Below are 13,643 nucleotides of genomic sequence, written 5' to 3'. Positions count from 1 at the left end.
ATAAACAATCTTGGCATGACGCACGGCCCCTCGGAAGCCTTGATACGACTGCCGCTGCTCGCTCCACCTCGCTGATAACCCACATTTGTATCGCAGAGCCTGGAATCCACAACAAATGTGCGTTTATCATTCACCTTCCATCCCCGACCCGTCTGCTTGTTAGTTCTCTACAGACAAAAATTTCCTCAAAGAAAACGAGTAAGTGGAGTGAGACTCAAGGCGAGACAGCGGTGGTGGCTGGAGAGAAATGCAATGTTGAACGTCCTCCATTGACTCCCGGACCGCTGTTCACCTTAGCTTTTGCTACATGGAGTGGGTGGGTGGCTCGGCTGGCGGGGCCTTGGGGCCACAGGGGGAAGGAGGAAGGGAGGAAAGGAGGGAAGGGGATAGAGGGGGTTAGCATTGTCACAGGACCAAACCTGCTGCAAGCTTTCACTGCTACAACATCGCTCTTCCCCTGACCCCCACTCCCCTAACACAGCCTGCCGCTCACACCTGCCTCTCTTGCCCTCACACACTTGTCTTCCAATCTTCTATTCGCTAGTGGAGGCAAACTGGAGAAAAACAAAAAAAAAAGTCCACTAGGTGAGCGCAGGGCTGTGGTAGTGGAGGTGGTGTGTAGGAGGGGGAGGGGCAAGGCGGATGGAGTCGAGGTGGGGTGGTGGGGATGGAAGGAGGCGGGCAGGGATGGTGGAGGGAGGGGGGCGGGAAAGGGTCGGTAAGGCCACCCACAAGTTGGCTCCCATGTTGACAGACGCAAGATACGCATATTTAACCACGAATTTTGCTCTCTACCGAAGCGTGCTGAGGCCGCAGCGAGACACGCACAAGTGTAGGGGCGTGGGTGGAGAGAGAGGAGAAGCACACGCCTCACACACTCCGCGGCAGGGCGTGGGGAGCGAAAAGGAGGGACGCCCAAGTCAGTAACAGCGGCCTCGGAGCAGGTAGGGGTGTTACCTGCAGACGCCTCACTACTTAGAGGGAATGCCGATTATGTCTTTCTTAGATATCTTGAGGCTCTTATATACGCCTCCTGAATGTTGTGCATGAGACGCGGGCTGGAGGGGGTCACGGCGGGGTGTGAGGGGGAGCGAGGGGCCGTATGGGGGGGCAGTAAGGGGAGTGAGGGTGGCGGAGAAGGGATCAAAGTCATCAAGCCTCAATTAAATCCCTCAAAGTGGCGACCGTCCTCATGCTACCTGAGCGAGCGGCCCGGAGGGTGGCAGCAGCACGGCGCGTCACACACACTCACACACGCACACCTTGCTCACCACCGCCTCACTCCCTCCCAGGACGAATTTCCATGGAAAATATGAATTAAAAGCCATGGCATTTCTTCCCCTCTCACAACCACAATGATAGCCGCCACTCACGCCACGCTGACGGTGGCGAGGACGCAGGGGCAGCAAAGTGAAGCTGATCAGGTGATGTGTTATTAGCCTCCCCTTAAGATAGCTACCTATTAGACCACTTCATCGAGGTTTCTTCCTCATCACCACCCATCTACGATCACCTTTCCTCGTCCTCCTCCGTTTTTTTCTCTCTCCCTCTCTCTCATTCAGTTTACTATTTCGTTCCACGTCGTCGCAGAATCATCACGAGCGGCTTGGATTTGTGTTACTCGAGAGTGAAGGGAAAGGAGGGAAGGAAGGAGAGAGGGAAGGACCTATGGTCTCTCTCTCTCTCTCTCTACGTGGACACAAAGGAGTTGTTGGGTGCCGAGGAATGCCAACAATGGCCCCTTGCGTGCCGGAAAGATGACTGAAGGCAAGACGAATGTTGCTCCCTGGAAAGTTAAATGGACACACACACACACACACACACACACAAAGAGGATATTACTACACATACATAGCAGTGATAATGACAATACCAACGAGAATAAAAGTACAACTGAAAGTGGGAACAACAACAGCAGCAGCAGCAGCAGCAGCAGCAGCAGCAGCAGAAGCAGCAGCAGCAGCAGTAGTAGTAGTAGTAGTAGTAGTAGTAGTAGTAGTAGTAGTAGTAGTAGTAGTAGTAGTAGTGGTACACATGCCGCACACACACACCAACACCATCCTAACACTTTCCTCTCACTAAACATCCATCCCAAGCATTCCTCATCCCTCCACCTCCCACCAACAAACACAACACACCACGCCCTCCCAGCGGTCACCACGACACAAGTTCAACCCCAAACGGCCCCTTAAACAGTGACCCACAGGACAGAACTTACCATCTTGTTATTAGGCCTAAGGCTGTGACTCTCGCTACTCAGAAAATTGTCGTCAGCCCATACTAACCACTGGAGGAAGGGAGGGAGAGAGGAAGGTATCGTGCGAGGAATCTCAGCGTGGTGATAACAAGTAGAGTTTTCTCCCTTCCGTGATAAGACTTATCTCCCACGCACCACCCAATTAGGTGACAGAAATAGGCGTCCTTCCCGCAGCTATCGTTTATATTTACGTCTTTGTTGATGTTACACCTATTTTTTTCTTCACCGCTTGGCTTTTTTTTTTTTTTTTACTTAATGTCTGGTGAAGCTTTGTCTCGTGTCCTCTCCCAGCACGCCTTGTTACATCTTACCCTTCTTAATCACTCAGTCTTGTAATGTTTATCTTCAAGGCGGTTTTGTGCGCAGGGCCTTCCCTCCCCCACTCACACCTCACTGCGAGTGTCTCTTGGTTTACCTTACCGCCTTGTGTAGTGGAGTCATTTTCCGCTCTACATTCTAGCCTATTAAATACAATATGTTGTCCCATAGCCCATTCTTCCTCCATTATTTACAGCGCGTTAAGTTACCCATCGCGGGCTTTATCGCCGAGGCTTTTGGGAGGCGATGAGTGCGCCTCGCTGGGCCCTTTATATCCGGCCCGCTCGTGGTCCTTCCGTCGGGCCGCGGGACAACGAGGTTTCCTGTTGACACTCAATGATGTTGACGCCATGTCGGTGACGCCTTGTTTTCAGAGGAAAACCCAAGGGAAAAGACGTCATCACCACCCCAAGTTAGCCTCCCCACCCCCTTCCTCTCTCCGTTTTCGTTTCCCTTGTTACGCAGTGCTTTTTTTTTGTTTTGTTTTATGTTTATATTTCTCTCTCTCTCTCTCTCTCTCTCTCTCTCTCTCTCTCTCTCTCTCTCTCTCTCTCTCTCTCTCTCTCTCTTCCTATTACTTCCTTGGATAAGTAAGCCGACCCTCCTTCCACCCACCTTCCTTCACACTTTTCCTTCACTTTCATTTCTCCTTCTTCTTTGTCTCTCCCGTTTACTGCAGTTCACTTTCTCCACCTTTCCCTCCTGACAAGTCGCCCTTCACCTCCTCTCACCACTACCTGCCTCCCTCCATTCCCTTCTTCGCTCATCTCCACCCCTTACCTTTCATCCCTATTCTATATTCCATCTTTCCTCGCCCTCTCCTCTCAACGATAGGGTGTAAGGGCTTCCACGAACCAGGGGCTCAATCCACTCACTCTCCGGAAGCCCCTCCTCTTCCCCCCTTTCCCATAGGTCTCCCCCTTAACCCTGCGACTACCGGAAAGGGCCCGCCGTCACTACTAAAGCCAGGTTGGGTTACGTGAGCCTACACAGGATTCATAAAGGACATGATCGTATTGCTTATTCACGCTTATTCATCATTATGGTCTGCTTTTTATGGCCTCGTAATTTGTCTTAGATTAATTACGTTCTTTAATTATGAGTTAAGGGTAAACTTTTTTGTGTGTTGTTCCTTTTGCCGAGACGCGCAGTGTTGATGCGGCGTGACTGGAAACTTCCCTTCAGGATAAACAACTAAGTTTTTTTCCCCATGAACTCGCAGTTACGTATAAAAGCAACGTTTGTGTTTGGACCTGGCAAGTAACTTTCCTTTACATGATACTGAGTGACAATACAGTTTCTTTAATCGCAGTGATGTTTGGTAACACTCGCCTGAGTTCTTCACGCCCAGCAATGTGTATGGTAATAATGTTCCTTTTTAAGTACAGTAATGTGCGGTAGAACTCGTCTGGTTCCTTTAAGCTCTGTAGAAGACACTCTGCGACCCTTTTGAGAGGCTGGCCAAGTGCACCAGGTCAGGCGTGATGGAGAGAGAACTCACGCATATTAAATTCTTAAGAAGGATGATGACATTCAGAAGCAAACACGCTGCGCGGGAACCATGAGAAAGGGAATCGGAATCCTGAATACTCTTGGATCCCTCCCTTAATAGAATTAGAAACACCAAGTTACAGGGGCTCCTGAATGGGTTCCGTCAGGCTGGCCGTGTCTTGGGGCGATCTTAATACTAAATCAGGCATCTTCTTAAGTTCGCAGCAGAGTCTGTAAGCTGGTTTAGGCGATTAGCGTGTAAGCATCGAATTAACGTCTGTGAACCAATTACTTGCTAGTGCACAGAGTGAGGAAATATGATTACACGATGCTATATTTACTTAAGTTACTTGGAAGCTTCGAAACACAAAGGGAAACACGTTGCTTTGGTATTTACGCTTACTGTACATGATGCCTATGGGGGGGGAGAGAGAGAGAGAGAGAGAGAGAGAGAGAGAGAGAGAGAGAGAGAGAGAGAGAGAGAGAGAGAGAGAGAGAGAGAGAGAGAGAGAGAGAGTGGGGAATAGAGCAGCTAATTAAGATCCTACACACACACACACACACACACACACACACACACACACACACACACACACACACACAAACACACACACACACATACACGAGCCCATACAACACACCACCAACTAACCTTTAAGCCTTCTCTGCCAACCGGAAATGATGAATAATAAGGGTTGTGCAGGAGACACCAACCACCCTTCCGCCTGCCCCTGCCCCGCTTCCCCTCTCCTCACTCCCAGTTACCCCTATCACTCCCCCGCAGCAAGGCCCCTCCCCCCAGCCCGCGTAACACCGGAAATGCTATCAAAAGCCGCACTACGCTTCACAGGTGGTGGAATCGCGTTACCATCTTTGGTCTTTCAGCATATCGGCGATCCAAGAAAGTCAATCAGTCTCATTTTGATGGTCTGATGTGGACGTGACTGAGTGGAGAGGCTGATTTGACTTTGATGAGCTCTCTCTCTCTCTCTCTCTCTCTCTCTCTCTCTCTCTCTCTCTCTCTCTCTCTCTCTCTGTGAAGCGCTTGATTTATGATGATTTCTCCCTCGTATGATTCGTCGCTCACAATTTGCACCTACTTAACTGTTTGGTTGTTCGTTCAGTGCGAAGACAAGCAGGACCTGTTTCCTTCCGAGTATATGTGTGTGTGTGTGCGTACGTGTGTGAAGCCTCGGAGCGCATACACAGGCGACTCACTGGCCACGAACCGGTTCAGAAGCCTCGAGCAGATTGTCTCCTGGACTTTAGCCTGACTCCACAACAAAACACAGAATACTAGTGGCGAGAAGTGAAGAAACTCTCTCCCTCTTTCTCTCCTCCATTGCTCTATTTTAAGAGATGTGGAGAGAATGTGGAGGCGCCATAGGGGGTGGGAGAGGGAGAGGAGCACAAACCCCCTCCCCCGCCCCTCCACTATCCCCCTCCTCACCACCACTATTACTACTACCAGCATACTACCACCATCGTCACCACCACAACGATCAACAACAAAATATTTCAAGAAGTGTCTATTGTAGTCTCGTTTTAAGGACAACATGGCTGCCTACCTCCCCCATCTCCACCTACTCCTCCTCCTCCTCCAGCCATCTCCTTGCCCTCTTACAGCCATTGGTGCCAATTTTGCGCAAACAAGACCGTCTGAGCGACCCGTATGCAAATGGATGTATATTCTTGTTCTGCTCAATCTTGCGCGTTTAAAGGATGTGAGGCAAACAAGATCGGAATTTAACCTCAGGCGATTTTGATGACAAGAGGAATCCTAGAACTAGGTTTACGAGGAATCAAGTCGTGTTTCTCTCTCTCTCTCTCTCTCTCTCTCTCTCTCTCTCTCTCTCTCTCTCTCTCTCTCTCTCTCTCTCTCTCTCAGTTTAAATGATTTCTGCGATTAGACAATGTCATACAACGGCCATTAAAATATGTCTTGATAATAACATGAGGAATAAGCGTGTATCTGTTACGTTTATTAGCATCTCTCTCTCTCTCTCTCTCTCTCTCTCTCTCTCTCTCTCTCTCGTATGTAAGAGAGGGAAATCCTTAAAAACTCGCCACGATGAATGAGAATCAAGTGTAAGTGAGCGAGTAAGTGAGTGAGGGAGTGAGCGAGGCGTCCCTGCAGCACCTCCACTGTTCCTCGCCTCATGGGGAACAAAGGGAGGCTTGTGCGAGGGAGACAACCTCACCCTTCTTCCCTTCGCTTCCCTCCCTTCTTTCCTCCTCCTCCTCCTCCCTGCCTCCCTCTTTCCACCAGGAAGCATATCCACCACCACCACCACCACCTCCCTCCACCAACACTTGTCTGCTGGTTGTATGATAATTAATGTGCCCTAATTTTCTGCTCAATCCAAACTGGTCTGCTCATAATTCAAGTTTCAACCGTGGTTTATCCACCTCCCCCCTTCCCCCTTCTCTCTCTCAACCAAATTATGAACCTTCACGAAACATTTTTACTAGTGATTTTTCTGGTGTGTGTGTGTGTGTGTGTGTGTGTGTGTGTGTGTGTGTGTGTGTGCAAGGGGGGTGGGGGGGCATCAAGGGAAATAACGCAGCTATTCCACTCTCTAAACGGCAGATTTTTTTCCTTGTTGTCAGGAATGTTAATGCTGGCATCAGTAATAATGACAACGATAGTTTCGCTGCCTTGCACCACAAATCTCTGCCTGGCCGCCTTTCCCCTTCATGCTTCATTAACATTCACATTAAATTTCATTGCAGCTTATTTGCTCTTCTAAATCATCCACTTGTGCGAGTGTTTTTCTTTTCTTACTCCATTAGTTATTCTCACTCCTCCTCTTTTACTTATTTACTCACAAACATATACTTAAGAGCCTCGGTAGTACTTTTCTATTACTTCAATTTGCAAAGCCTGTAGTCACATTAATCACCTTAATTTACCACGGTAATTATAATAATAACTTTAAGGATGGTAGTCGAATAAAAACACTGATATGCTAACTTTCAGCAGCAGCTTTTGGCAAATACGAGCTGAATCGGAGGCGTTCATTAATAATATCTTAAAGCATCACAGCCTGACACACTGCTCTCTCAAAAGCTAAATTTCCATCAGCTACAAAGGAGTCACCCTCGTTCTATTGCCAGTGGTGTCAGCGTTGCCAACAACGATTCCTTTCCTATGTGGAGTTGGCGAGCTGACACCTGTTGCGTGAGTCTGCGTGCGTGCGTGTGTGCGCTGTTCGGAGGCGATACGTGACACCTGTTCACTTGCTTGTCTGGGAATCTCATAACACGACAATCAATGCCTAACAATTGATAACTCATAATCAACCTGTTACCACAACCATCAATCTCCTGCAGGTGTATTGATCTGTTAGCGTTACCTGGCACACACCTGTTGCTAGGCTTGCGTGTCTTGTTGCCATGCTACACTTAATGCTGTCTCGTGTACGTGTTCTCGTGACCCAGACAGTACCTGCCAAGCTGGACGTGTGATTGGCTTTGAGCTATGCTGCCCTGTGCCGGTGTTTGAGTGGTGATCGGATGGGAAGCGAAGACATGTCTCTCGATATAAACATATTTAAAACGTGACTAATATGTGAGTTGTACAGGATATTTGACATTTAAAAACATGGCAATGTAAATAAACAATATTTCTTTTTTATTACTTCGCATGTAAGGACGTGGATTCTTTGGTTTAGATTTACTTCCAAGCAATATGTGGACTTTTAATGAATCAATCCATACGTCCAAGGCGCCCATGCTATCAATGATCGGAGAATGGGGTGGATGCTATTTCCTCGATATGAGTCTCTCGTGGCTGCACCATGAGTAAGCGCCGCATTGACCACACAGCACCCCACACGGGAAATGCTTCCACTTACGGCCAACAGGCGGGAACTCTGTATTACTTTCCGGAACATGGTAAAGTGACACTAATATTTCCCTCTGGTCCAGCCCCATGTCTCAGGCCAGGGGGAGTGCACGTGTCGTGAGCAGGAAGTGCCTAAGTGTCTCAGAGTCGTGATGTGTTCTGTAAGTCCTGTTAGCACGACCGGGAGGATTCTGGTCAACTTTGGCGGTCGGCCTAACCAAGTGTGAACCCAGAGTGTCTCTACCTTCCCCCAACACCCCCATAAACCAACCAGCCCCTAAGACGAGGAGGAAGAGATGCCTACAGTGTTGGTGGGAAAAAAAATCGGGAAAATAATATTTAAGTTTTGCATATTTTTTCTCAGAACGCTGAGAAAAACTAGCAAGATCGCGGGAAACACGTGCAATGAAGCAACAACCGTGGGACAACACGGAAGAGAATGGAGAAACAAAGATGACGATGAAGCTAAAACAAAAGCATTGGGATGTCTAGCCTTCCAACAACAAACACTCAGGCCGGACGTCACCAAGAACACCATACACTACCACGATGATCTCACGAGTTAATGTGAAGAATCAATGACGAACTCAGTGATGTCATGCCTTTCACGAAAAATCTCTCCTGTTTACAGTCTTGAGTGATACTTGCACCACATATTTTTAATTGCACCACATATTTTTAAGTAAAAGAAAATTAGTTTTTTCTCAATTTGAGGAATTCAAAATATAGTTATACATCTTAGAATTTCAACGGAAAAATAAGTTGAGCAATGCGTCTGTCTACCTGCTGACCGTCGATCTACCTATCGGAAGTTTTCCCACTTGGGCGCTAATAACCTTAGAACTTAACGTAGTGGGGCGGCCCATAAATTATCCTAGAATCCACAAAAATGTCTCCCTATCCTGGATTCAACCTACGAGACCACCAGCCAACCCTCACGACGACAAGGAGCGGTGTGGCCCCACGCCACATCGCACCCATTCCTCCTCATTTACTCATTAATACTCGTCACCCTAGTGTTGGGTTAGTCACGGCTCTTATCTTCTTATTTTTTTGTTTTACTTTTGTATTGTTAACAGTTCACTATTTATGCAATAATTTTCCAAGTTTGAAGGAAAATATCCCTGATAAATCTTAGCGGAGACTGCCCAGCCTGGCGTGTCTGTCTGTATTGCCTCATTTCCTCCACCAAGGATAGACAGAGACAAATATACAATATGTGTTCAGGACCTGAATAAAATATTTGTTACAGTCTCACAATTTGGACAGGGTTAAAGGGAAAACTTTCTTACAGGCAACAAAGCAACACACTGCAAACGACGTTCAGGTCATATGGCTACTAGTGGGAGTCTCAATGCCGCTAAAACAAACAAGCATGAAGCAATACCATGGAAAGAGAAAAGCGTTGTGTACCAGCGCCGCCCTGACAGAAAGTATGTCAGCGCGTCGGACCAGCATTAGGGGACCCAGCAGGCAAAATTTCAGCCTCCACAAAGTTGCCACGTCAAGCCACAACCCACACCATCTCGGCAACACCTGTGCACCGAGGAAACAAGCAGTGTGTGTGGCACGTGGTGTTCACCTGTCCTATGCAGGTGTTCAACATTGTCAAAACAGGTGTCCTGGCCCGACCCTCAGCACCCAGCAGCCAAAACAGCCGCTCCGCTGGATTACCCGCGGCGCGTGAAAAGCTTGTCCCCCAAACAGCGTCATAAATACTGGGCCCAGCAGAAGCAGCACCTTGTGAGTGTTAAAGAAACCTTGGAAGCAAACATAACAAGCATGTTGTGTATGCGAGGACGAGCGCTGCGTGTTATGTTTACTCCACGTCCTTATGTATGTTGACTCAGCCTCTGTCGGGGTGTACTAAGTAACACATTCAACTTATGCAGAGGCTGAAAATTCTCCCACCAGCTGTGTTGATTCTGTATGTTGACTGACAAGTGTCTATACAACCTCCACTACACCACCTTCACCTCTACTACACTATCACTACCACACCAAGACTCGACTCACCATGTTCACTGTGCTGCTCCTTAAGGACTCCGATGGCGGGTCTTAATCCTGGGTACGGAGTCCGCACTGCCTCAACACCGGGCCATCAAGACGGGTTTCAGTGGTCACCTTACTCAAGTCTCAAGGAACTCGGAGGCTGTGTTGTCCCGTCGACCCTCAGTATCCGTGAGGGGGAGGCGATGAGGCGGTGCAGGTGGTATTGTGTGGACGAGCTGGTCTTGGCTTTGGCGGACTCACACTTTATAAATACTTGTTCAATTTTTTTGGTTTCCGACTGATCAGTAAAACAAGAACTACAAAAACATCCTTATCACCAAATTAATTTAAAACTATCAAAAAACTGATTTCACTGATTATGTGGGTCGCGCAATTTATCAGCACTTGACCGCTGCTGTCAGTCTCACAGCGGCGGGTCTTCGCGTGTCAGGATAGCAGCTCTGACCGCCCAATATCCATGCAATTTAGCTCAAAGCTCACGGACCGAAGCGCAGCAAGTCCATTTGCCTCGCCAGTCGTGACCGAACTGAGGCAGGGAGACGAGACTCGCGGGAGCGTCTCAAAGTCGTGCCGTGGACTCTGTTCGCCTGCGCAATTCCGCTGCGCGCGCGGGACCGCTGGTTCATGCCTTGCCCCTCCCCGCTGCTGGTGGCGGCCCTCACACGCCTACAAGACGTTCTTCTTCATTAATTATCAACCATCACGACACATTTACACTCTTAATTCACGAGAAGCCCCCACAGCCTCACCTGGACCGCGGCTGGCCAGGAAGAGGCGAGAGGGCGATAGGGAACGCAGGCCAAACTAAGGGGAAGAAAAGGGCCGTCGACAGCTTACAAGAAGACAGGACATCGGGTGCAAACTCCTCCAAGCAAGTCACTAAGTTCGTGGAAGACAGTTGTCAGGAGTCGCCGGTGATGCAATTTTTCGCCAAACTTCCCCGCGGCTCGCAGGCGGTTCTCCCCACGCCCCGCCGAATTCCAGAATGAAGTTGCTAAGTCGGGGCGTCCCTGCCTTGCATAACGCCCGTGGCCCTCAACCTGGTGCTTGCCGGCACCAATACCTGCAGGTGCTTTCATGCAGCACGCCAACTCGAGGACGACGAGAGACATCGCTGCTTGTATCGGACACCAACCAGAAGACTCACAAAACGCGCGACCATGATGACCAGGGACAAGTGTAAGACCACAACCAAGACGAGGACGAGATGCCTCTTTAGTGCCCCGGGAAGTGCCACCCCTCCACCCTGCACTCCCCCCACCAGCCTCAACTCTAAAATATTTCCGAAATGCACATATAAGTAAATAACCATAACATGACCAATACAATGCAGCCGACTCCTAACCAAGATGTGTGTGTGTGTGTGTGTGTGTGTGTGTGTGTGTTTAACCTTGTAAGTGAAGGTGTTGTTGTCAAAGTGAATATGTGCATATGTGTCCTTTGCACACTCGCACTCTTGCCCGAATTCTCTCTCTCTCTCTCCAGGCAGGGACGAAGGGATAGGAAATGGCTTACTTACGGGAGTAACCTCTACTTAGTACAGAGAGAGAGAGAGAGAGAGAGAGAGAGAGAGAGAGAGAGAGAGAGAGAGAGAGAGAGAGAGAGAGAGAGAGAGAGAGAGAGAGAGAGTAATAATGGTAAATACATGGATACAAACTCACGATTCAACGTCGCCAACATTTCAGCTTTTAGATTAGGAATACAAATAAATATTAAGTTGTTAATAAACAACAAATGATCACAGCAGGCAAGCAGTATACAACCACTGACGCAGATCTCGTCCACCAGTCATAATCCTCCGTGTCCCTGTCAGAGAACCAATCAGGAGAGAGAAGGCCGACAAATTTACTCCTGCAAAGGGTCAAGACTCATTAATGGCCAATAGTGACCGAGGTAATTCACAACGACAGCCAATCAAAGGAGCGGAAACATTCTTTGCCTTGCTGAGAGGGAACCAATGAGAGAACAGGATTTTTCCACCAATGGCAAGCGAGGAAGGAGGGAGCGGAGAATGGGAGGAGGAGGGGGAGGAGACGGGGGGAGCTGCTGCAGAGGTGTGTGTGGTCAGCTAAGCCGCATTCTGGGGGGATGGGAAGGGGGAAATGCACCCCCTCCATAACCTTAGGGCAATGGGGGGTGAACGAGGGAAGGGGAGGGGGAAGGGGAGTGTTGCGCGGATGCCTCGTGGTGTGGTGGTGATGGTGGTGATTTGTGTTGCTACAGATGTTAATAATATGTTGAAAGTACGAGTAGCAATGGTGCCGATGGTGGTAGTGGTGGTGGTGGTGGCGGTAGCTGTCAAGACATGATCTGATCAATTGGTATGCCACATGTGTGTATCACTAGTGGTAGTCGGGGTGGTGATGCTATGCAGGTGGTGACAGCGGTGGTGATGGCGGCTATGTTGTACTGGTAGTGGGTGGTGATGTAGTGGTGGCAATGCTTATGTAAGGATGGTGAGGCGGTGGTGAAAACGGTGGTGATGTAGTAGTGATGGTGATGATACTGGTAAAGGTGGCAGTAAGAGTGACAGTGGTGATAATGCAGACATCAAGATAACAACATTCCAAAGGCCACGTCTCTTGTCATCAGTAGAAAACAAAACGAAATCGAGATAAGTGTTTGCAAACACCCGAGGCTCCACTTGGTAAACACAGAAGCAAACAATAATAACCTGACCAGGCACCGGAGGACTTCCATGATAAACATTCAGCAGACAACATTACCACCTGCTATAAAACACTGAGGAATGCATTGAGTTGAAAGTCACAAGTAAAAGTTAGCTATTGTGACGTCACTATTCTCTCTTAACATCGAAATAACATTATAAAGGCAGCTATTAAAAAATACACTCACAAAAAGTTACAGTAACAAAAACAACAATAGTTTACAACACATAAAAAAAAAGTAAAATTGATGGCCTGGCAGAGAGAGAGAGAGAGAGAGAGAGAGAGAGAGAGAGAGAGAGAGAGAGAGAGAGAGAGAGAGAGAGAGAGAGAGAGAGTTTTTTACATCTGCTTTCCTGCCAGTATCCCGAGGCAAACAAGACAGAAGTTTACACGTGGGTATTTAACGATGAAAAATGTGACAACACGAAGAAAACACGAAAGGCTGAACTTAGAAAAAAAAAGAAAAAAAAGAAAAAAAAATAAATAAATAACAAAAAAAAAAAAAAATATATATATATATATATATATATATATATATATATATATATATATATATATATATATATATATATATATATATATATATATATATATATATATATATATATATATATATATATATATATATATATATATAAGAGAAAACAGACGAAAAGAAAAAGAACGCGAGAAGGACAGGAAGTGCAAGAATGTATACGAAAGAAAATGGTTAAAAACGATGAGAGAGAGAGAGAGAGAGAGAGAGAGAGAGAGAGAGAGAGAGAGAGAGAGAGAGAGAGAGAGAGAGAGAGAGAGAGAGAGAGAGAGAGAGAGAGAGAGAGATAAAGATGGCAGGAGACAGAGGATTATTAAAGGCTAACTCTCGGTCCTGAACGCATAAATCTGGTGCCTGGAATTTCCTTGAAAGTAAGAATGGAATGCATGGCCCAGACTGACCACCCAGGAGGAGGAGGAGGAGGAGGAGGAGGAGGAGGAGGAGGAGGAGAGGAAGAAGAAGAAGAACAAAAAAAAAAACTTTATATATATATATATATATATATATATATAT

General features: G+C 47.6%; 1 protein-coding gene across 2 annotated transcripts in view; it reads right to left on the bottom strand.

Moving 5' to 3' along the window:
• LOC135089193 (uncharacterized) overlaps positions 1-11,183 on the bottom strand; it is a 32,957-nt gene extending 21,774 nt beyond the window's left edge. The window contains exon 1 of one of the 2 annotated variants that reach the window (XM_063984517.1): positions 9,930-11,183. In XM_063984517.1, coding sequence (XP_063840587.1) covers positions 9,930-9,932 — 3 coding nt within the window. In that variant the 5' untranslated portion in view covers positions 9,933-11,183. Of the gene's footprint in view, positions 533-9,929 lie in introns of those variants that run through there. The other variant, XM_063984518.1, reaches the window with a different exon arrangement.
• Positions 11,184-13,643: the final 2,460 nt, after the last annotated feature.

Source organism: Scylla paramamosain, chromosome 32, assembly GCF_035594125.1.
Source record: "Scylla paramamosain isolate STU-SP2022 chromosome 32, ASM3559412v1, whole genome shotgun sequence".
Lineage (NCBI taxonomy): Eukaryota > Metazoa > Arthropoda > Malacostraca > Decapoda > Portunidae > Scylla > Scylla paramamosain.
The sequence above is the reverse complement of the archived record's forward strand: the minus strand, read 5'-3'. Positions and strand labels throughout refer to the sequence as shown.